A 25,157-nucleotide genomic window follows, 5' to 3' on the forward strand; every position below is an offset into this window, starting at 1 on the left:
CCCACTAATAGTGTATCCGGCACAAAACTGTGAAACTGATTCGTAAATGACTCCAAAAACACAAAGTCATGATGCAGTTCACACATTTATTCGTAAGAACCAGTATTCTTTGAAATACAAAATGTAGGAATTTCAAAATATAACCAAAAGCTGGTATCATGGAGTAACTGGCTAAAGCTGCACACCCTGTACAATAACTTATTAACCAGTTTCATCACAAACTGGCTGGAAAGGTACAAAAGTAAGAGAGAACAGAAGTGCAGGGGAGAGAGAGTCAGTATAAAACTTAGGTGCATCACATTGGTTGTTTTGTTTGTTTGTTTGTTTGTTTTTTTAAAGCCACTTCTACATGTGGTGCATTTACATTCTCCTGGCTGGCATGAGAACAACTCTTTGGAAAATACAATCTTGCCAGTTCACAAACACACATGCAGACAGTGGAAAATAATGGAATAGGACAGAACAGTTATGTACAAAAGAAGGTGGGAGAAAAATAGTGACCTGAACTTGGTGAAAAAGACCACTGAAATCACTGGATTATTATCTCAACAGAGAGGTGTACAGCTTAAATATTATAGCTCAATAACCAGCATTGGATTAAATATCAGTCTGAAAGCGCAAACAACTTTTCATCGGATTGCTAGACTAGTTACAATACAATTAAAAGTATATTTTTAATAAAATACCAGCACAGCAGAAGTTATCGTACGCAACAGTTGTTTTTCTAGCAATTTTACTACCTGTTTAAGTTCCTAAATTGTTTGAGCTTTCAGACAGCAGTACCAGTAGTTCAAAAAGAGTTTTGTGCCACAATGTCACAAAAAGGCCACAATTAACTCCCTGGTCACAACACAGGTCTAAACAAGACCTGTATGATGTAAAAGGTGATTATTCAAGTGTCTGTGCTCAATGCAACAGGTCCGAGTTTTAGCAAAAATCACTGTTTAGCAAAGAAAACAACGGAAACACAAGGGGTTGTGTATTGGCTGAGACTATCAGCGTGGTGTCTGTGCTGTTGCTGTAAACAAGTAAAGAAAAACACATGCTATATTGGATTAACATGTATAAAACACACAAAGAAAAGCCTGGGTCATCTCTCTACAAGACATGGCAGATGAGTTTAGTACACAAGTCTCTCTGAACGACTTAAGGGAAGAGTACCGTGTACCCAACAAGCAGCAAATGGTAAAACCAAACAACATAAAAACAATATGAAAGGAGGAATTACAGGCAAGAGCGCCTACAGTAAAGCAAAACCATAAAAAAATAAAAGAGAAATTCAGTAACACTGAGTTCACAGTATCTTAAAGTAACCAAGAGATCATCTTTCAGAGAAAGAGGGTAAGATGTGAAATGCACACACATTTTGTTGTGTACCAAAGGCCTTTTAAATCACATACATTTTTTTAAACTATCAAGTGAAATAAAGCAAATGTCTGTTATCCAGTTTCAAACTATTCCACATATTTAACCCAACAGGCACTTGGTTGATCTAACAAACACTGACTATCAAAGAGGTGGGAATGCTCTATCATATAACGAGGGGCCAAATGAGAAGAAACTGATATAAGTTGTTTTCCAGATTTTCCTTGGTGTGGAAACGCATCCCTCCACCTCCAGTGAAGTCACCATTTTGCTGATTGTCAACAGGTTCTACTGCAAAACAGGAGCAAGAAAACCGTGTGACTCTTAAAGGCCAGAATGAGGCCTGATGAAGTTTTACACCATCTCCTCCCAGAACACAAACAGGTCAGGCAAATCATTATGTAAACACCCTGCCCTGAAATACAACTGTGAGGAAAGTGTGGCTTCAATATAAAACTGCAAGTGTGTTAAACTTGATCAATGTTCCAGCACTGATTAAGTTTAGCTTGCAATTCGACATACCTAACTTAATAACCAAATCATTCAAAAGGATCTGACATGAACATATTGTAGGCGTGTATGCATTTGACTTTTAAAATAAAAACTTCAAATTACTACTGGAGGTTTCCATGGAGTCATCTGGCTTTACTTTTAATGATTTGGGATCTTGTAGGAAATGTTATTCCCTGAAGTAAGAAAGCCCTTCTCCTTTGGTCACATCATCATTTAAGGCTTCGTAAAAAAAAAAAAAAAAAAAAAAAGAAACAAGCAAACCAGGTAGTCACTGTGTTGAGTAACAAAAAAGAACATGTAACAAGGCTGAGAGCGATGGTCTGGTAAGCCATTGCTAGTGAGGAACTTGGTTGAATGATTCTTCTAGTTGAATGGCTACTGTGTTTTGGTCCACCTGCAAAGAACATGAAGACAATGACGACAACCCAGGATGTTATAATCACACATACATACAAATAAATAAATACACAACAGAAACTATGTCAGGAAGTAAGAAATGTTGGCAAAAAAGTAAAAAAAAATTATCTGCGTGGGAGAGTATATTAATAATCATCAGCTGCCACTTTCAAACACTGTGGAAATAACACACACACACACACCTGTGTTTTTTTTAAACACAGGAAAAAACCCACCTCACTGATTAAGCCCAGCTGCACCAACTCTGCGGACAAATCTTGAAAGTTCTCATCTGAAACACATACCAGTGTAGTTTGTAAAACAGTAACTCACAGTCACAACTTCAGCACACACACCTATGAAGCTAAAGCTAATAAAAGTGTTAAGCACTGGTAAGTAATGGCACCCCCCCCCCACACACACAAACACCACATAAGACCAATAAATAACCAACTACTCTGGTTGCTCTTTGCATCTCTAAAACATTTTTGTGGTATGGCTGTGCAAATTTTTAATTTTATAAGGCAACAAGCATCTAGTATTGAGGAAGCCGGAAGACATTTATCAAGTCAGAAGAAAAGGACAAAAGTGGTTCTGCCAGGTCAAAAACTGTTAAATCATGTTTGTCTCTTTCTGAAGTCTTAGTATCTCCCAACTCTTCTTTCTACAGCCATTAAAAAAACAAATCTAATCTAGTTTTCTCTAGTTCGTCAACATCTAATCCCGCTCTTTCTTTTTCACAGCAATATGTGACTGTACACACTGTTTACCTAAAAACTGGAAGAAAATGTCAGATAAAGGTGCTTACATAATTGCTAGGTTGCTCAGAATACATTAAGACATTGGTAAAATGTTCAGAACAAATTATTATCACAAATTTTGTTGCCTACTTCTTTCCAAGACCTCCTGTTCGGTTCTAACCTAATGTTTTGAAACTTTTTCCATTATCGCTTTAGTGGCTGCACTATTCTGTGCTTTGTGTGGTTTGTCATGGTCTGTCAATTTTTAATAACACAGCTGTCAATTTATAACTATACCAGGAATGTGGCTGGGACAACGCAAGCTGCAGGAGGAGACAGAGGATCCAATAACTTTGACATTAACAAACACACCCATGGGCCCCAGCTACGTGAAGAGGGGCTTGATATTCAAGTTCAGGGCGAGGCTTCCTCACTTGTTTGCTCCTTGTGGTCTGGTATTAAGTCATTTAACAAAATTAGCTCCAATTTTCCTTTAATGTAAACATACTTAACATGCTTAACTGTTGTAGCAGGATTTAGCTTAACCATGCAAAATGCTAAGGTGGTGAAATCTGAGTGGCTCAATGTGAGTTAGGGCTTTTCTGTCTTTAAAGAATATCCAAGACAGTCAAGAAGAACAAGGTGTGATTAGTAAGTGTGGGAGCGCGTGGAGGTAAAGTTTCATCAAGTATTTCAGTGGCATTTGGGTGCGAGTGTCCAAAAGAAGACATATGGTGTGAGAAACAGAAAATGCTAAAGAGACAGAGTAAAGCAAATGCGTGTGTGACAAACTGAGTCTGCAAATGAGAGACAGGGGGATGAAAGCCCGGGAGGAGATGAGCAGATCTTGACACAGGAGGTGACAGCTGTCAGCTGCAGCCTTTCACAGGCCTGACATTCTCCACACGCCTGCAACATTACACATGCCTACCATACCTGTTTGTGCATGTGCATGAGATTAGATCGCACTGCCAGTTGTATGTTATATTCTCATTTGCCTCCCTTCAAGCTTCTACTTGTCTTTCAAAAAAATAGCAAAATTAAAAAAAACCCAAAACAAAACAAAAAAAGCTTTTCTTTTTCCATGATGCAGTCTGATCAGATTTCAGTATTTTTAAAGCCAGTAAGGCAACCAATTAATAAAAGTATGTCAAATAAATTTGTCAAAATAAGCACAAGATTTTCATGACACACAAGTGACAGCTAGTCTCCCAGCCTAAAATAGTCGTGCACACTGTATACATTATGACGCCATTCAAGCTCTCTCTGAAACTTCACTCTCAATTTCCTACATGCCTCAGTACAAACACATGGAGACACGTAGGGATACTCCATGTTAAAAGTAATAAAAATCACACTCAGATATTTACAGCCTTGTCAACCTTGTTTACCAATACATCCAAATTAAGTTCTATCATTAACCCTAAATGCAAACCTATCGACAAAATAGTTTTTTTATAAAAAATAATTCTTTATAAAAACCTCACTCTGAAGTCTGATATGTTTACATGTGAACCTCTACCAGAGGCCATTAAGGTTTAGCTGATGGAAATTTTAAATATTGTTTTTTTGTGTTTATAAAGCAAGTCTTCCAAATTTTATATACTTGACTGACAACAGTGTTTAGCTTTTCCAAGCTCACTACACGTGTGTCAGCTTGTCATATGAACTGATGATAAGATATGAAATATGTTGATCTTACGAGGTAACATGTCACAGCTTAGATGTCTATTCAGTTTATCCTCCATTTTCAGCAGTAATGTAAGCTAAAAAGACAGAAACAGATTGTGAAAAGGTTATTTTCATTTCAAGTTGTTGGAGCAGGGTTGTTGTATTTTGAATTATCTTAAAAATAAAAAGAGAAAACTGTTAATGTTATAACTCTTACATGATACTTTGTTCCCTCTTCGACAGGCTCAAAGCTACACTGTATCTGAATAATCTGCAGAAAAAGAAGAGCAGTCACAATAGAACTTTATATGATGCACTGTGTCTTCATTCAGTGGCCAGTTCAATGTCCATTATGCTGGTATACGTTGTTTTACACACCTTCCGTGTCTCAAGCTCTGAAGGTTCAGGCGTTGGGGATTTGACTGGAGGGACGACTACAGGAGATTTAATAGTCTCCTTCTGAGCCTGATGTGGACAGGGCAGCCCAAATGCAGTCATTGGATAAATACCATTCCTGATCAAAAGAGAGAAAAAAGAAAGGAAAATGTGGAGAAACCATAAAAAAGAAACAAAGTAAAACGATATGACAATGGAATAAGAATGGGAATTGGATAAATCAGTGTAATAAATATGGTTAATAGTTGAAGACAAAGGCCCAAAACACAACATTTTATTTTTTAACAAATAATAGCCACAAAACCAAAGATACTGAAAATATCCAAAATAGTATCACATCATATAGTATTTTAAAAGACAAGTGGAGGCAGTACAAAAAAACACAGTCAGATGGCCCACTACTGCCTCCTTGTGGCCAGACCCATTTTTGAGCATACACAGGGTTAACAGCAGCAGCTGTGCATTTACCTCACATCCTCCAGAAACTTGTCCAGCTCCAAAGCAGGAAACTGTGAAAGCCTACAGAAAAAAGGGAATAGTACTTTTTTGAACCATTTGAGACAATATTTAATATGATATAATGATTAGTAGGCCATCAGACTGCTGAACACGTCATAGACACCTCACCCTCACTACTGGAACTTCAACATTATGCACTCCATACTGTACATTAATGCCACTGTTTTGCACATACCTACCTCTGTATATTTTATATTTTATATATCTTATTTTATTGTTTACTCTATTTCATTTGTAAAACATGTATATACACACTCACACACACACACACACACACACGTAGAAAAACATATTTAGTACACACATTCAGTAATGTATATACCTTTATATATGGTACATATATTTATTACTTTTTAGATTAACCATTTTTATATTTTGCTTGTTGCACGTTATTGTATTTTGCACAACTCTGTTGCTTGTGAAGCTTGCACACAAGAATTTCACTCGCATGTACTGTACCAGTGTACCTGCACATGTGATGTGACAATAAAGGTGATTTGATTTGATTAATGATTAATGAAAAATACAAAAAACTAAATATATGTATATATATTTTTTTGGTTATTTGACAACCCTTCAGCTATTATATTACTGAATAAACAGTATGTTCTGCTACTAAACAACCTAGAGAATACTTTATATCACTAATGTTACTGCTATTTAAATAAGGTGCAAAATAAAAACATAATTTTAGATGTTCATTTAAACTACAACACAAACATCAGCCTTTGGCACTTACTTGAGCTGAACATCCTCTTTGGTCTCGGCAACAACCAGGTTTGGGTCCAGTTTCTTAGTGATCTCCTCGAGGGCATTCTCAGGAATCATGTCTGGGCAATTAAATTAACATAAAAGTAAATATCTTAAAATTTACACTTGCATACATGCTTGCTGCATCTGTTCAAAAGGCAGGAAATGACACTATTAGTCACACTAGCCTGCGACCTGCTTTGCGCAGTACCACACCACAAAAAGATGATAATGAACTAGCAGAAAAAAAGCTTATGAAACTTGCAGTGCAATATGTTTATCACACTGTTAACAATGCAGTTTAAAGTTATGTTTCTAAATTTGCTTGTTCAGTTTTAAAAAAAACGTCTTCTTCATGAGAGGTTTGCAAGTTTTAAGCCTGATAAAACTTTGTTTTTGCTGGGGGGAAGGGACTTACGTTGATGGCTGACAATACAGTGTGCAGCCAGCAGTTTTAAGAGCGGTACTTCAAAGAGAGCCTGGTTAAAAAGAAGCTCCCGGGCTGTAGGTCTGGCATGAGGGTCGCATTCCAGGCACTTCTGGATTAATTCCTATATAACATAAGAAAAAACCCAACAATTAGGTGATCTCCTGTGTGCAAGCACTTGGCAACAGTGGGAAGGAAAAACTCCCTTTTAACAGGTAGAAAACATGTGGCAGAACCAGGAGAGGGAGGGGCATACATCTGCCGCAACCGGTTGAGGGTGAGGGAGGGAGACAGGACAAAGGAAACAAAAACTATAATATACAGAAGAAATGGGAATGAGACAAAACATTTTTTGAGCATGCAATTTATTGAAAACGATGCTTAAACTGAAACACCTGATCAAAAGTTTAGGACCACATGTTTAGGACCACAAGGCCAAATCTGTGCAAAAATGTGGATTCAATGTCATTTTCTGTCAGATACTCACACTGTCATGATGTTCTGATGGCAAAGGCAAAAAAAACGTTCCCTTTTTGAACGCGGTCAGGTTGTTGAACTGCATAAGTAGGGTCTCTCGCAGCATGCCATCACTGCTGAGGTGGGACGCAGTAAGACAGTCATTTGTAATTTCTTAAATGATCCCGAGGGTTATGGTTAAGCGGAAGAACCGAAAAATTTCACCAGCACTGAGCCGGAGGATCTAATTGGCTGTCCAGAAAAATGTTTTGTCTCACTCCCATTTCTTCTTGTTGTATGTTGAAGCTCTACTTGGAACCTTGTTAAGATCCGACCATGCGAAATATGATTTTTTTTGCCATTTTTTTAAGTGGTCTTAAACTTTTGATCAGGACTGAATAAAGATGCTAACGCCTACAAACACACGCTATACTGAATCTCACCCTCTGCAGTGGGTCCTCCAGTAACTGTATGGCATTGTTGATGGCCTCCTGAGAAACATAAGAAGAGTCTCCATTCCCCTGAATCTCCAACAGTGCCATCTGCAACACATCAGCACTCATTAACAGACAGCTCTGGGAAACAGTTTAAGCTCTTATATATCATATACTACGGGTCCCATCTCACCTCTAAGGCACACATGCCAAAGGAGTAGATGTCTGCGGCTGTAGTAACTTCAACATCTACAATGGGAAAAGACAGTATGTACATATATTACATCGTAATCTAGACTAAGACCTACGATCCAATAATCAAAAGTGCGTCTTTGACAGCACACCAGCTGACCCCCCAAAAAAAAAGATATTAATAAGAGCATACATGATCCTGATGCATGAAGTACTTTGTGCTTAGCCTGCAATTTCAATGGAAAAATAACTGTGCAATAAGCAAAACTATTAGAATTCTAGGGCATAAGAATTTAGTATGCCTCCAAAGACCTCTTCCTTAAAATTTATATTGTTCTATTACTTTGATGTTATATACATTTACATAAAATACTCTGTTTGTATAAAAATACAAGTTTGCCATATTTTATTTAATAGAAAGGGTTTTGAAGAGAAAAACGTGTACTCTCTTAAACTAAAGGAAAGAAAATGAAGTATGGAACACTCTGACTTTTCAATCATGTTAATATAATAAAAATATTTTTGTGAGAAAGTTGCCATTTTTAAATGGCTGAAGTTCATGTGTTTAAACATGTTTTCCAACAGAGCTGTATCATAGGTATAAATTGATAATATCAGTAATAAGAGAAAAATAATATAAGGTCTTATTTTGATTAAATCTACCTCCATATTCCGGAGCAAAGAAGTGCAGGTTTTTCTGTTCCTCAGTACAAGTCTTTACATGGTTGTTAATGGTGTCTGGAGCAACTGCAAATGAGACGAGGACAATTATTTTCAGAATACACAGAAGGATGAGAGAAAAAGTAAGAAAAGTCTGAAAAGTAAGCATAGGATAGGAAGAAGCAAAACTGCAAACTGAAAAAGAAAAACAAACAAGAAAGATATGCAATGAAAAGAGGAACCAAATTCAGAAACTAGCGATGTAAATATTACCTTCTGTTGTGTAAACTTTAGTGTGGGATTGTCTGGAGGCTTTGTAGTTACACTTGAGTCACTGTAGCCATATTTACACTCAGAAAATTGGTTTTCTAAACCACACTATGCACAACTTTTGTTCCCTCATATGATGTGCAGGACTGGTTTGTACAAGAACAAGGCAAAGATTTGATCATTATATAAGAAGTCTAAACTCCTCAAAGTCTATTTCCTGCTCAGCTTGCAAACTTAAAGCAATAATATGGGCTGTGTATTAAATATATATCTAACACTGGCAAGACTTGAACACTTGAACATCGTTTCTTGTTCTTTTGTACATAAAATCACATAAATTTCCTGTTTAATTCTACGAAAACTTTGGTTCTTAATCCATAATTTATTATAATTTGACTCCTTTAGTGTTGCTTTGCCTTCACTTCCTAAAACGCAGGGGATGAAACCTGTGTAATTTTATACCTGATCCAATCTTGATGAGGCCGTTGTGCTGAATGAAGACAGTGTCACAGGTCAGGTTGCCATGGATGATGGGAGGATCACAGGAGTGAAGATAACTGCATATCAGGAAAAAAAAGAAAAAGAAATTACAAATACATACAAAGTTTTGTATTTCTATCAATGTGAGTGTAAATTAAAATAAAGAACATTTTTAAAAACTGACCTTAGAGCTGAAAGAATCTGCGTGCACCATCTCTTCCAAGCCTATAGGATCACACAGTTTATCAGAGCAATTTCTAGTTGGTTTCCAAAATGGCCTGACATTTAACCAAATAATAAGAAGCACATATTTTTTACAATAATAAGAAAACTACGCTTTGCTCCAGAAAGACAGTCCCACATTCTGGCTTTAAACACAGTTACTGTTCACCTTTAGAGAAGACTTTTCATATATTCTAGTACATATGCAGTATTATAAAGTCATTTTTTTTAACCTTTTCATTCATGGTCTTGTGATTCTTCTTTGTCTTTTTCAGAAACTGCTTCAAGCTTCCAGATGACATATATTCAGTAATAAAAATCACCTTAGGGAGATAAAGAAGTGTGTAGAAAACACAAAGAGAGACATTGTTCAAATGCAAACTGTGATTATTACAGGGCAATAGTAATAATTCTTATGGAGCTGACAGAATATGAAACAACGTCTCCAAAAGCCTGAGACTCACCCTGGCCCCGTTGTCCTTTTTGTCAGCCCAGTATTTGTGAAACTTGACAATGTTGGCATGCTCCAAATGGATCAGGTTATCAAATACAGCCTCTACCTTCTCCTAAATCAAAGAAAAAAAGGACACAAAGCATAGCAGTTATAATAAAATAGTACAAAATGTTGCTTTTCCACTTGCTCATAGGGACTTCCTGTAAAGTAGTTCCTGATGACATCACTCATAGAATTGAAAAAATCCCATAGCCTCACTATGAACTTTGTAACAATGTGCCTGATCACTTTGTAACAATGTGCCTCACCTCCAACATTTTGAAATTTTTCCTCTCTGAGATCTTAACTTCATTCCAAACTACTTCCACTCCTTCTTCTGTGTCCATAGCCAAGTATGCAGCATCAATCCCTGGGACGTTACGCTGATTCACCTACATTTAAAGGGAAAAGCGGCTCATGAGATCAGATATTTTACTACCAAAATGAAGCAGAAGTCAAAAACACCTTCCTCAAGTTTTGTGTTTTCATCATCTTTTTTTATTCTCTCCAGCATTTTGTTTCTTTCTATGCCTCATTTTATAGTTTACCTCAATGATTCACCCTTACCTCTTCTTTACGTTTCTGCCAGCGGCCACAAGGGCTCTCTTCCAGAATATATGATTCATCTTCACTTTCGTCCTCATCCTCTGTCGCTGAGATAGTACTAGGCTGGACAGAGGACACAGACGGAGACACAGAGGGTCCACTTTGTACCTGTTGGGTAGTACTGGACATGTTTCCTGATGTGAGCTCTGGCTTTCCCTCAGCACAGGGAGTTCCCCTCCCCTCTGACTCAGACATCATAACACACAGTTTCTGAGTTGAAACAAGTGACACAATGTCTCTTTCTTGTTTCTCCTATCGCTATTTGAACGAGTCACACATCCATCTTCTTCTCAGGCAGGCTTTTCAACAACGTAGCGCTCAGAAGGGAGGACTGTAAACAATAACACATATGTATAGAACGTGAGAGGGCTTCTATAGGCTTTTTATAACAAGGACAACGTGTTGTAAGAGGTAGAAGAGTTGAGAATCATTCACATTTATGTCCATATCGTGTTTTAATAACATCCGTATTGATTAAAAATGGCTGTTCAACATCCAAAGGTTTTTTCACGAAGAATGGATGAGGCGTTAGTGCTAATAAATTAGCTACAATTCTTTCCAAGTAGTAAGAAGTTAAGATGCATTCAGGATGCATTAGCAAAATTTGTAATTCACGTTTCCTCTCCGACTCTAGTTTCTTTACCCTATAATTGTGCGTTTAAGTTACTGAGAGAGGAAGCCCTGTGCTTTATTGATAGCTTAGACGCAAAATGACATTACTGTTACAGGAGACTAAATAACTCGTGTAAGTGAACTTATTTAGTTAGGTTCCTGCCAGTGTTCAACGTTAGCTTAAAGTTCAACCACCCACTCCTTGGCTAACTTTCCCCAGGCTAACAAGCTAATGAAAGGTAAATAAACAGATTGCCAACATAAAAAGTTGAACAGCAACATACTAACGTCTTACCGTGGATCACGAGAGCACCGCAAAGTTAACAAACAGCCCTGGGTTACATACTGATGAAAAAGCTGCAAAGAGACGGCAATATAAAAAATGTTAGTTCGCCATAAAAAATGTTGCAGGGTTTCAAGTCCCTTTCGCTCAGCATAAGTGGGAGGGGCGGGGCAACACTTGAGGAGCGCTTGCTTGCGCACAGAAAACGCAGACCAGTGAGTACGTCGAATAACCCTATTTAAAAATGTTACATAAAAAGGCTTTTACATTATTTTTGTCCAAAGCACTTAGCTTGAGTTCGAAATTTAGCTGTGTCTGCGGGGTCCGTAATTCCCCTCGATGTTGTGTGGGAGTGGTTAATATTTTTATCCGAACTTAACAACGCATTGTCTAACACACACACACACACACAAAGAAAGAAACAAAATGTTGTGTCCGATAAAACAAATTAAATAATAAAAAAAGAAGAACAATATATAGATTTTTAATATTTTAGAAAAAATAAATAAAAGAAAAAAGTTCTGCAGCTAACGATTATAACTTAAAAATATATATATATATTAAAAAAAATATATCATTATCATTATTATTATTATTATTATCGATGGATGGTTACATATAGATGGATACATACTGTGATTTTGTTTTTACTCCAGCACACGATCGTCGAGGTTAAACGCCATGAAAACTGTGTGATTATTTGAGCTATTTCATATTCATATTTCCGAAACTGAAAAAAATAAAATAAAAATCGAGTAATCGGAAAATTCCGAGTCAACCTACCAAGGATTTAGTTTTGTATTTATTTTTATGCTGCACTTTGTTTTTAACGTGCAAAATAAAATGCATTTTGCTGTGGCGACTTGTGTTGAACAACAATCAAGATAGATCCCTTGATATGAAATACAAGTTCAGAAGTTCTCACTGGGTCTTGTAATTTCATAAATATGTGCTTATATGTCACATAAATATTTTAGTAATTAATTCAACGTACGTATCTCGTGCCAGTTAGCAATACTTAATTAATTATTAATAAAAAATAATTTTCCCCTTAAAACATTGTTTTAGCAATCAGCACTACGTGGTTTCATCGAAAGCGGAAGTTGCTAGAGGGGAACTATCTTTTTTTTTTTTTTTTTTTTTTAGCTGGCTCGTACAGCTGTTTCACGTTGCTAAAATCCTGCGCAAGCTAGTATCCACGATTTACATCTATGCAGTGATGCAAACAAGCGCGCAGGAAAATAAAGGAATTATTGTGTTGCTGCCTTTTTGATTAAAAAACACTCCCAGCCCGTCTTCGCTCACTATGCGGAGGCTTCATGATAGCAACGCGGTTCACATAGGTCGTGTATAACGGATATTTTATGGAAGGGGGAAGCAGGAGAGGCTGTGAGGCTGAGGAGTCGGGGCATCAGCTGAGCTGGGGACAGGAGCGTTAGCAAGCTAGCCTTCGTGACAGAAACGTTCATAACGGAACAGCGACTTTTCGCTGGTTCACTTCATCATGGCCACAAATGGTAACAGTTTAACGCCTGCGATGGGAGAGATCATTCAGTTAAACGTCGGTGGGACGAGGTAAGCTTCGTCAGCGGGACACCTCGACAGATGATGGCAATTATTTGTGAAATTTGAGCTCCTGTGAGTAATGATGTGTGTTTACATGGACAAACAGCCACGGATGTAGCTCGAGTAGACACACCACACATGCTTGTTTACTTGATCGTTACTCCTACTTTCTTACACACGAGGGATAATGTACACACTGAAAATACACAATATATCAGTTTCATAATAAAGGCAGTTTTTTTTTCTTCTTTTAGCCACACCAGTCATTGTTGTGACCACTAATTATGCCTCTTTGTCGACAGATTGCCCAGTCACGATTTTAATGATGCAACTTTGTTTTTCACAATACTGTATTTTGTTATAATTGTGCTATTACGCCTTCATACTGCAGGTTCAGCACCTCCAGACAGACTCTGATGTGGATCCCAGACTCTTTCTTTTCAAGGTTTGTAAATGCTACCAGACTCTTGTAAAGCACATGGGATATATTTGGTTAGTACACGGAGCTGATTGTGTTACTGCTCTTCCCTTACTCCTGCTACCAAATGAGAAGCTCCACTTTAGTTGTAAATTGTGTGACTTCTCTGTATTGTCTACAGCTGCTGTGTAGAAAATGATCTAAATGCAAATAGCAGTCAGACTCAGTGAGCATATTACTATGCACTCATTCATATTACATAATTAATGTTAAGTATGGATGTTACATTATGTCATTTCTGCCCTACTTCATCCTGTTACAATCCCGGTGATGGTAAATATCAGGGGATTAGAATTACTGTTCACTATTACCGGAAAAAGGTTCATAATAAAGTAGTCCTCTGTGCAAAAGTGTTCAATGCAAATGTTATAATAAAGGTATTGGAATATGTGACTTTTTTAAAGTCAGATTTTAGCCTTAGAAGGAATGCTACCCTCTAAGGCTAAACAGCTGATTGGGGCTAGGCAGATACCAGAGTCGTAACAAACTCAAAACACTGGACTGGCTCACAGTTTGACAACAGCTGACCAAGTAGTGTAAATGCCTGCCAAGGCACCTGTCTGTCTGCGCGTCTGTCAGTCTGTCTGCTCTGCTGCCAGCTGTCTGAAGTTTTTTTTTCCCATGCAGACTCTTTCAGCTTAATAGTGATAGTTAATAGCAGCACACACTAATATGGTAATAATTTGTATTTCAGTGTCAACAGGCTAGCCAAGTATTTGTTATTGTAAAATAATTGCTTGTAGTGGTGACACTGGCGGTAAGTGGAAATGGAGATGTGCTTCAGCTAACTCTGTGTGTGTCTCTTTTCCAGTTTACTGAGTGGAAGGATCTCCACTCTTCGGGATGAAACTGGAGCTGTGAGTAGCCGTTGCTTCCAAACTGGGGCAGCATCTGCAGGCACCATCCAACATCAGGGAAATAAAAAGGACATGGCATTTAGTCTGTTACACATTACTGTTCTGAAGTACGATACATCAGCGGTCCCCAACCCCCGGGCCTCGGACCGGTCCGTGAGTCGTTTGGGACCGGGCCGCGAGAGTTGAGGCTCAGGTGTGAAATGTATGGTTTTCATGGTTTTTATCGGTTTTCAGCGTTATTTTGTTATCGTTTTTATCGTTAACTCGGTTTTCCTGGGTCTTTTCACGTGTGTTATGAATAATCTTCTTCTTTTTTCGGTACCGGCACTAGTTTTATTTTGTTGTATTTATCCGCGACACCTTATTGCCGGTCCGTGAAAATATTGTCGGGCATAAACCGGTCCGTGGCGCAAAAAAGGTTGGGGACCGCTGCGATACATGATGCTGAGATGAGCAGATGAGGTGACATCCACTTCTCTGCTGTTGGATGACGCGCTGTTTTTGCAAGGCCGCTTCTGACTTTATAACTTTAGATTTTAAATTTGTTGTGGATTCTGAAAAATGTTAAACAATAAACATAAATGTTCACTGTAACTCTCCAGAGTCGTGACATTTTCATTAACTCTCCAATCAAGTGACTTAATAGTTAGTCAGCTTTTGTGTCCATTGCAACATACTACTGGATTTTCAGTCCTTACCAACTGATTTTCTGTCTTTCAGATATTTATTGACAGAGATCCGACAGCTTTTGCACCAATACTGAATTTCCTCCGAACCAAAGAACTGGACCTGCGGTGAGCAGTCTTAATGATATTCAGAAAATATCTGTTTATTTTTTGGTGTAATTCTGTCGGTTTGTTCCTCGTAACTTACAGAACAAATATGCTGTTTGTTTCCCTCTGCAGGGGTGTCAACATCAGCGTCCTGAGACATGAAGCAGAGTTTTATGGGATTACTCCTCTGGGTATGTTGTGGAACAAAGTTTTAACAGGAAACAGAGTCAGCCAAGTACGGGTGCAAACATTGTGGAAAGCTTATAATAAACCTGTTTTGCAGCCAATACATTTTGCCAGCATTCACTCCATGTCTCCAATATCAGCAGGTATTGCATAATAGTTGAGTAGGTTGGGTTTTTTTTGGAACGACTATAGTACAAAGAGCTGCTGTCGTTAATGTGAAATGTTGCTCTTTAGTTTGAATGTTTTTTTGAGGCTCTGACAATTTAACCAAGCTCGCAGCTGTAATAGTGTTAGTTCCACGTACTCTAATGTTGTTTTACATCCTGTTTCAGTGTTTGTAACTTCCCTGCATTGTCTCTGTACTCAGATGGGAAGCTTACCTCAGTGAAAGCTGATCACTTTCTTAAACTCATTATATACAGAACAAAGTACTTGGATCTAATTTGAATCAAAATGGACATGAACTTTGGCAAAACAAACTAAAGAACAAGATCCTGAGGAAAATTTCCATCAGTAAAAAAAAGAAAAAGAAAATCAGCATCAGTAACTATATTAAGTAACTCATATCAATGTTATTGTGATAATGACCTAATACTAATTTGCATGTTGTTGCTTTGGTTTTTTTTGACTGCCCCTCTGTCTTTGTGTGTGTGCATACATGTGCAGTGCGTCGCCTGCTGTTGTGTGAGGAACTGGACCGCTCATCATGTGGTAGTGTTCTCTTCCATGGTTACCTGCCACCCCCAGGTAAAGACGTGAAACCGAGCGACACTGAAACTGAACTGAAAGATCATCCTTCTGAGGTTTTATATATATGTATATAAATATCTATAAAAAGTTCCAGGATGGAAATAACCTGCTTTTAAGTTCTAGAACAGCACAAAAGTGAAAGTCAGCAGGAATTTTTATTTATAAATTTCTGTTAATCTTGACAGCCATCCCTGCCCGAAAATCAAGCCCCGCGTCAGCAGCCATCGGCTCTGCTTCCGATGAACGGCCAGGCCCTATTGGAGCAGAGGGCTTCACCCGCGTTGGCCCCCTTTCTCACCCATCCTTCTCTGCCTCGCCTGGAACAGATGACAGCCACAAACTGGGCAAGTAGTCTGTAGCCTGTATCTATATGCCAGTAAGAGAGTTCAGTTCATGTACAGTGTGTTTGTGTGTGTGTGTGCATCAGTGCTACAGCTAATATGACCTGACATCCTTTTAGCGCGTTAGTAGCACTCACTGAAGTAGCCTAGTTTCAAATTGGTCTGCTCCTTGCTAATGATGGTATCATGTGATGTACATATTAGAGGTAATAAACAGAGAGTAGAGTATCTGGCTGCTTTTAGAGATCTGAATCACATTTTAGGTAATTTAGAAACCAATAAATGAGTAATTAGGCAGAAAAAAGGCTTGCTAAGCATGCTGTGAAAGACATGAGGTTAATGGTGTTTTGTTTGTGTGTGCAGGTCCCATGGTTGACCCTAGGAAGGTGCTGATTATAGCAGGACACCACAACTGGATTGTAGCAGCCTATGCGCACTTTGTGATCTGCTACAGGTAATATTACAACATTTCTCATACAGCTCTAGCTCAAAAGTGGGACACATTAAATAATTTATAATGCACACATGCATTCATTGTCTTTTATGTCTCATGTTTCTGAGTGCCAGCATTCAAGCTGTCAACTTTGGTTTTATTCAAGTTAAACTGATTAAAATATTAATTATAGCTGAAGCAAACAGTCCACACGGAGAGTAAAATATTATTTCTTTTTGCGAATATCAATTTTTTACAACATGGACAACCTGGTAAAAATTTTATTAGGTGTAATAAGAGTGGGTATGTACTCTCACATTTATGAAAGCTCATATATCAGACTTTTTTAATCTTAACCAAATCCAACTGTTCCAGTGCAGAGGTGCATGTTTATCACTCTCGATTTAAAAACTTAACGAGAAAGGCATAAAAATAATCAGAGGGTAAAAAGTATTTCTGTGTTCTCCTCTCTGCAGGATAAAGGAATCCTCTGGATGGCAGCAGGTGTTTTCCTCTCCCTACCTTGACTGGACCATTGAACGTATTGCACTCAATGCAAAGGTGGTGGGTGGCCCACACGGAGACAAAGACAAGATGGTGGCTGCCGCCTCTGAAAGCAGTATCATCCTCTGGAGTATCCAAGATGGAGGCAGCGGTAATGAGATAGGTAGGCTAACAACATTTACCACACAACCCCCCCCCCCCATTTTAAACCTTTAGGCTTGATTTTTTTAATAGGTATACATACATACCATTTTGTATCACCTGTAACCTCCTTCAATCTCTGACTCCACCTTTTGTCTACATTCAAGTTTTCCGGCTTTCTACAAGTTTATTAAAGTTCATTCTCTTCACGCGCTGCCCCAGGGATTTTCAGTCTCGGTGTACCTGTTGACGATCTCTTCTTTATCGGGAACCAGCTGGTGGCTACCAGTCATACAGGAAAGGTTGGAGTGTGGAACGCTGTCACACAGCACTGGCAGGTAGGAGAGCGTATGTGAGTAAAACCCAGAGAAGGCAGAGTGCTTGTGATTTTCCTTGTTTGTGTTTATTATAAATGATATACTGAATAATTGAATTGTGCATTTGTTTAACTTAGATTTGCTTCCTAGTGAGAGGCACCAATACTGATCTGATTTTGAGTTCCCTTTTTTTTTTTTTTGTTAGGTTCAAGATGTGGTTCCCATCACCAGTTGTGACACTGCAGGATCCTTCCTGCTACTGGGCTGTAACAATGGCTCTATCTACTACATAGGTACACACACTCAGGTTCACGTTTCTTCCGTCTGTCACATAGTTTATCGATTTTTTTTTTATTCCAGTGGACGCCCCTGCTGCAAAACAATGATACATTTAATTTTTATTGTGATAATTAACGGAGGGTAACCAAAACCAGGTTTAACATAATGACTATTTACATAACTTAAAATTAAGTGCATGAGTAAAGTGATCACTCTTACGTCTTGTCAAATGCCACAGACAGAGGTGTTCCTCTCTGTGTGAGCCAAGCAGTACTGCCCTTGCTTTTCTCTCTTCAAACCAGGAGCAACTTGGTAACTTTGATCCATGATGATCACTGTTGTGTGTATCAATTATTTCAGGCACCGAAGCAGATTAAAAATGAATACCTGTAAGATTAAAAAAAAACCCCAAAACCTACAAATAGTAAAATATTCTGGAAAAGTTGTAATAAACACAGATTTCTTTTTGCTTCATGCATTCATCATTCTCTATGAAATGCTTATAAAACAACAATGGCCTCCCCCCCCATCTAAAAGATTGAAATTTATTAAGAGGATTCATTCCAGGATCTGAGTCAGTGATTGATTCAGTGAAGGGCCTATAAAGCCCCAACAAAGACACGCTAACATGTAACCTTCTTCTTTTCAGACATGCAAAAATTTCCTCTGAGGATGAAAGACAACGATCTTTTGGTGACCGAGCTTTATCACGACCCATCCAATGACGCCATCACTGCACTGTCTGTCTACCTCACACCTAAAACCAGTGAGTGGGCAAGTTTTTCTTCCCACAGATTTAAATGTAAGAAAAATGACCGTTACTTAGTTGTACATATTTATATTGTGCTTTTTGTTTTTCCGCTTCTCTGCTCCTATTCTCAGGTGTGAGTGGGAACTGGATCGAGATAGCCTATGGGACTAGTAGTGGAGCAGTGAGAGTGATCGTGCAACACCCAGAGACAGTAGGATCAGGACCCCAGCTCTTTCAGACCTTCACTGTGCACAGGAGCCCAGTGACAAAGATCATGCTGTCTGAGAAACATTTGGTATCAGGTGAGGAAGTGTTCCTGTCTAGGTGTGGGCTTTAGAGGATTTTATAGGATAATAGCTGCCTGCATCTTATGTGGTTGTGTATTTGTGTCTGTCAGTGTGTGCGGATAACAACCACGTTCGGACGTGGACAGTAACCCGTTTCAGAGGGATGATCTCCACACAGCCAGGCTCCACCCCTCTCGCTTCCTTCAAGATTCTGTCTCTGGAGGAGGCAGAGAGTCACGGGAGCTACGGCTCCGGGAACGATATAGGTGAGAGAGTTCAAAAGTGTGTTTGCACGGTAATACACATGAACTTCTTTAATCCACCACTGATAAGAGAAACAAGAAATCCCCCCCCTGTGCAAAATAGGGTTAGGGTTAGAGTTACCAGTCATCATCATCATCGTTATTAACCTTAACTGAAAATGTATCTATACGTTGGTGAAGCTCCATGGAGTGACACTGAAATAAACTAAACTTTAATTATGATTAAAGTTTACGTAGTGGCTTTTGCAGTATTTGTGCAGTATCTTAACATCACTGAGGTGGCTTTTTATTCTCAGGTCCTTTTGGAGAGAGAGATGATCAGCAAGTTTTTATCCAGAAGGTGATCCCCATCACCAACAAACTGTTTGTGAGGCTCTCATCAACTGGGAAAAGGTACAATGCCCTGCCTCTCTGCTCCCCTGACCTTTATCTGACTTTGTTTCCTATCATCTGACATACATGATACTTCTTTTCTGTCATTAAATGTCCCTGTAGGATCTTGGCACTTCTTTTTAAAATTTACTACCAGTAAATGACTGAGTTTTTGTCTTTGTGGTTGCGTGGCTTAATTTCATTTAACATTTTTATTTGTGTCTCAGGATCTGCGAAGTGCAGTCAGTGGATGGGACCACCATCACTTGCTTCATGGTACGGGAGTGTGAGGGCTCCAGTCGAATGGGGTCCCGACCTCGCCGCTATCTGTTCACAGGTCACGGCAATGGCAGCATCCAAATGTGGGACCTGACCACTGCGATGGACACCGCCAATAAAGGAGAAGAGAGGAAGAAAGAGGGTGAGGAAGGAAAGCCAGAAATGTGAAGGCGAATGTTGTGTTTGTTTTAATGAAACAGTAAGTTTTTAATATGAGGCTCCTCTTGTTTCTGATAGATATAGGTGGGCCTACGGAGGAGGAGCTGCTACAGCTGTTGGACCAGTGTGACCTGAGCACCTCCCGCTGTGCGACACCTAACATTAGCCCCGCCCCCTCTCTGCTACACCACACACGCCTCCGAGAGTCCTGTTCGAGGTTAGAAAGACAGCACTCATTTATTGAGGTTACAAACCTATATATGCCGTCTGAATTATCAGAAGATGTGTTTGAATGAACATAAAAAGACTTCTTGTTTTTCTCTCATCAACCTCAGTCTGCAGTTACAGGCACCAGAGCCCATTCCTGAGACCCAGGCTACATATGGAGCTGTGCGACCCTACAGAGAGAGCCCCCTGCTGGCCCGTGCTCGTCGAACTGAGTCCTTTCACAGCTACCGGTGAAATATCATTTGTCAAACACTTATACTAGAAGGGTTCAAATAAGAGTATACTAAGGTGATAACAGAAATCTTTAGGATTTCAAAACTTAAAGCCAAAAAAAAACCAAACAAAAAAAAACAAGTATTGAGACTAGTAAGCAAGATTGAGTGTTTTTCTTGTGCGATTTAACCACTTTCTAATTCGGTTGTTCTTCACCCACAATGTATTTGCTGTGTTTGCTAGTTGGCTGATAACAGAGCAGGGAGAGATGGAAACTTTGTGGCGCCTTACGATAACAGAAGCACTTGGCTTTATAGTCTCTTTGCTTGGCATTTCAATAACATAGTAATTTGATTATGCTCTACTAATGTAAGTTCAGGAAATGCTGAGTTGTCCCTGTTTGCATTATGTTCCATTATCTATCTAGTGTTGACTGTCAATATTATCATGCTTTCATAGAGACTTCCAGAACTTCAGCCTGACTCGAGGTGTCCTGGACAGCACAGGGCAGACCCCTGATGCTCGCCGCTCTCTTTGTGACTTTGGGCCTGAAGACAGTGAGAGGAGAGCCTCAGTCTTGGAGCTGTGGGCTTCCCGTACCACAAGTGCAAGCTGTAACACAACAGCTGGAGCATCTGGAGTATCTGCCACAAAAGCCGAATCCAGTCAGGAATCTGCACGGCAGCCTCCAGACAGCCCAATTCCAGGAGGTGACGTCAGGCGAAAGGTACATGCTCAGTCAGAAGAAGGAGAGGCTCCTGCATCGGGAGGAGACACGGTGAAGGTTGATGGAGGTGTGAGGAAAAGGGGAGTACTGGAAGGAAGCTTTCTTGGGAGAAAGAGGGCTCCTCCAGTTCCACACCTCACCTCTGTCCCCTCTGGATCAGAAGGCGGTGGCAGCGACTCTTCTTCAAATGCCTCTCCTTCCCCCACCAAACTGTCCACCTCACCACGACATAGGAAGCTGGCACCTGAGCCATCCAGCCAGGACAGCAGCCTGTGAGGGCACCTTTTCTGTTGCTCTCAGTGGAAGTTATCTCGTAGAGGTACACCCTCTAGGTGACCATGATAACAGAATATAAGAGCAAAAGAGGAACACGAAGCAAAAAAGCAGTGACGGCCCTTTCCGCCTCCACAACAGCCTTGTTAAAGTATGGTTCAGGATGTTTGTTTCTCTTCAAATCCCACACAACAGGAGTGCTGTCATGTTGTAATGAGCGCAACATAAATATACAACATCCCAATGCTAACATCACTGTCAGGGCAGGAATGCTTTTCTTTTTTTCTTAGATTACTCACACTCGTAAAAATCTGCCAGGTGCCAGTGATGCTCCTCCTGTCTCAGTCTGTGTTTATTTTAGGCTGTCTTAACAGATTGCTGATAATCTTGTTAGCACTTTAAGTTTTAGGCATGAATCAGATCATTTGCTGGCTCAGTCCTGGAAAGAAAAATGTGTTGCTCACTCAACATCTTAAGGAACACACAGCCACTACAAGAACAGGACAAAAGTCTGTTTGACAAGGTACGGTTAAAAGAGTGGTCCGTCACTTCTAAATGTGAAAACATGAACTAATTAACATTAATAACATACCACAGCACTAACAGTAACTAACCATTTACTAAGATATTTCAAAGTGTTTCTAATAACCAATATCAGGTATGCATTACTTTGTTCAGAACCTGATCTAAACTGATCTGTCTTCATATCTGTAACTAACAGTTACCTCTATTATCATATAAGTCATTTTAGATGTTTTAGTCTAAAACAATGTCATAACATGTTACCTATCACAAATGATTTCATTTATAATGGTGTAAAAAGGGAACAAATCAGTAAAACTAGACCCCATTTGGTGATTGATCACCTGATTGGCTGACTGATCCGTTCAGCACTAGAGCAGTGAAACCGATCAGACCCCGAACCAGAGGCCACGATTATATCAAGCATCTCTGACACTATGTGCAATTTGTCGTGCAATCGAATTTTACTTACCTTAAATGTGTTACCTTCACTAGAATTCTAGGCAGCTACTTGGATCCTAGAATACTTCGGGACACAGTAGTTATTGTTGTTAAAGCAACGATACTAAAAAGCCAATAGAGAGCGAGAAGTTCAAGCAGGCGATACAACTTTACAGAGTTTGGGATATGACAGCTCAGTACTATGCAACAGTGGATTTATCATGCACACCAGAAATTAATAACTCTGGTTCCCACATGCGGGCGAGTCAAACTGAAATCTACGTGGATGACGGCCTGCAAAAACACTGAACCCCCGTGTGGATGAGTGCCTGCTTTTCACTTCAGCTGTCACAGTTTTACCCGTTAGTTCCAGTCAAATTACACTGTTAATCTCCTTTTATACTAATTGCAGTTCAACAGCCTCTTTGATCCTCAAACAAGACAAAAATTGAAACAGTTGTGTGAAGCGTTGGACTGCAATGTTAAAAAATGTGAGGTATTTTATTAGACGCTCTATATGTGGAATTCAAAGAAGATAATTCAGTGCTCGAAGCTTAAAAAATTATATTTACACAAAATAGTAAAAGCAAATGTGTTTTTAGTATTTTGTGGTATAGACAGTCAAGTTCTTTTTGTTGTCTCAACAGAGAGAAAGAACACATTTTATTGTCAGCTTGTTGTTGTAGTTCACAAGTAAGAGGAACCGTCTGTGTTCCTGCTTTATTATTATTATTATTATTGTTTTCACAGTGGTGCCTGTGCAAGATCACTCTAATTATTTATTTTTTTATTTTCACACTACACTCATGCTAAAACAAGGACCTACACTACATCACTTTACTCCCTTTGAAACAGGTATAAAATGTGTGTTGTGTTGAATGACTGTTGCAGTGCCTTATATAACTTGTTTGAGGGTTATCAGCCCATTAATGTGTTTTAATTGAAAAAGATTGTGACCAAATGCTTGTGAAAACTGAGCTCATTGTGGAGGCACATTACAGACCTGCCAACGTTGCTGTTGGCTAGAATTGTGTTATGATTTTACAGCGGGATAAAATAGATGTAAAGAGTGGCATTAAATATTAAGTAATTAGGGATTTACCGATGAGTGTACTGTGAAATTCTGGATCAACAGTGATACTGATGTTTATTATGTTTTAGTTGCTTTTTAAAAAAAGAAAAAAATTCCCCAATTTGTGCCAGGGAAACAAAGAGATCTTGAATATGAAAAAAGTAGGTGAACTGTTTTAAAGTCTTTCAGCTCTTCATCACACTGTCTTTAGCCAGCACTGGCAACATATAAACATTACAACACTGAGAACAGTAAATGTCCGATACGGATGTTTTGGCTGATACATGGGCACTTAACATTACATTAGCAGATCTACATTGCACATAACCCTCACATGCATTAAGATTGGAAAGTTGAAACTTCTTCCTGAGATAGCGGAGATGGGGGATTTTATTTTATTTTTTTTTTAAATGTAACTTGTACTTTTAGTTTAAAGCATACCATGTAGGGTTGGAAGCAAAAAATATCTGTGCGTGACAACCTTAACTAGCATAGCCATGTCCTGAAATATTAATCACACTTTTCCAAAAGCAGCAGTAATGTAACATGTTTCATTGGTAATCATTTCTGTATGACAACAGAACTGACCGTGTGCTAACGGCTTGTACAAAGATGTAACATTTTGATACATTAAGTGTGTGAAATGTGGACGTGTAATCAGAACAAAATCCTGATGCGGATGCATTGATTTGTCTAATGGTGTGTTGATGTATACACTGTTCATATAAACATAAGGCCTATATTATATAATCATGCTATCGGACCTAACATCATTTGCATTTGCACTATGAAGACTAATGTTACAGTAACCTGCTAATGTTTATTTTCTATAGAAACATGCAGTTAAATGAGTATTTCTGCACATAGCTATTTGTTTATCTTCTGCAGTGTCTCTTTTATCTGTTGCTCCTTAACCTCCCCTGGCTATGTTTACATTATATGGCAGCCAGATGCTAATGAGCTCAAAGAAATACATATCTGTTTATTTAAAAAGGCCTGTGCATTCTTGTTTTCTACATTGTGTATGCATTACGTGATATTATTTACCGCTGCATTGAGTAATGATCGAATATTAAGTTGAGTCACATTGTTCATGCAATTGAAACTACAACTGTGTTCACTAAAACGTCTGATTATACTCAGCATGTTTTGCTTCTTTCTTAAAATTATAGATCTGTTTTTTTCATTTTTATATGTTCACATTGTTATTCTTGAAAAATATTCAACTATTTACATAATTTACATTTATATTTAGATATAAACATACCTTTTTATTCTCATTTACTTCATTTATCAGTGCTTAAGAATCATATTTCAGCGGTCTTGAAACATTTCACTTGAGATTTCTGGGCAGATATCATCAAAGCGATATCAGGATTAATCTTATAACAAATGCTGTTTGGGTGTTTTTTTAGGATTTGATATTTCTAAATGTACAAAAATGATGAGATCCTTGAAAG

General features: G+C 38.7%; 2 protein-coding genes across 3 annotated transcripts; one reads left to right on the top strand and one right to left on the bottom strand.

The window, feature by feature from the left end:
* Positions 1-66: 66 nt before the first annotated feature.
* LOC116313264 (nuclear receptor-binding protein-like) lies at positions 67-11,657 on the bottom strand. Of its 2 annotated transcripts, XR_005613007.1 has the most exons (19): positions 11,498-11,657; positions 10,552-10,921; positions 10,254-10,376; positions 9,956-10,057; positions 9,725-9,814; positions 9,454-9,494; positions 9,252-9,346; positions 8,523-8,606; positions 7,861-7,916; positions 7,677-7,775; positions 6,769-6,901; positions 6,340-6,430; positions 5,550-5,600; positions 5,064-5,199; positions 4,903-4,956; positions 4,717-4,780; positions 2,511-2,566; positions 2,140-2,272; positions 67-1,656 (listed from the first exon to the last, which is right to left on the bottom strand). XR_005613007.1 is itself a non-coding variant. In XM_031730884.2 (18 exons), the coding sequence occupies exons 2-18, from the start codon at positions 10,786-10,788 to the stop codon at positions 2,213-2,215; spliced, it is 1,572 nt and encodes a 523-aa protein (XP_031586744.1). In that variant the 5' UTR covers positions 10,789-10,921; positions 11,498-11,657; the 3' UTR covers positions 67-2,212. The 2 variants fall into 2 exon arrangements, 1 of the variants encoding a protein (XP_031586744.1); XM_031730884.2 differs by having other exon boundaries at positions 67-2,272.
* Positions 11,658-12,685: 1,028 nt separating this feature from the next.
* Positions 12,686-24,840, top strand: kctd3 (potassium channel tetramerization domain containing 3). Its single transcript, XM_031730914.2, has 19 exons — positions 12,686-13,060; positions 13,443-13,496; positions 14,341-14,386; positions 15,107-15,180; positions 15,292-15,350; positions 16,012-16,092; positions 16,281-16,439; positions 16,800-16,890; positions 17,346-17,536; positions 17,737-17,852; positions 18,037-18,124; positions 18,760-18,876; positions 18,993-19,163; positions 19,259-19,414; positions 19,708-19,804; positions 20,011-20,204; positions 20,300-20,438; positions 20,557-20,679; positions 21,122-24,840. The coding sequence occupies exons 1-19, from the start codon at positions 12,990-12,992 to the stop codon at positions 21,663-21,665; spliced, it is 2,571 nt and encodes an 856-aa protein (XP_031586774.1). The 5' UTR covers positions 12,686-12,989; the 3' UTR covers positions 21,666-24,840.
* Positions 24,841-25,157: the final 317 nt, after the last annotated feature.

The sequence above is a fragment of the Oreochromis aureus genome, linkage group 1 (assembly GCF_013358895.1).
Source record: "Oreochromis aureus strain Israel breed Guangdong linkage group 1, ZZ_aureus, whole genome shotgun sequence".
Classification (NCBI taxonomy): domain Eukaryota; kingdom Metazoa; phylum Chordata; class Actinopteri; order Cichliformes; family Cichlidae; genus Oreochromis; species Oreochromis aureus.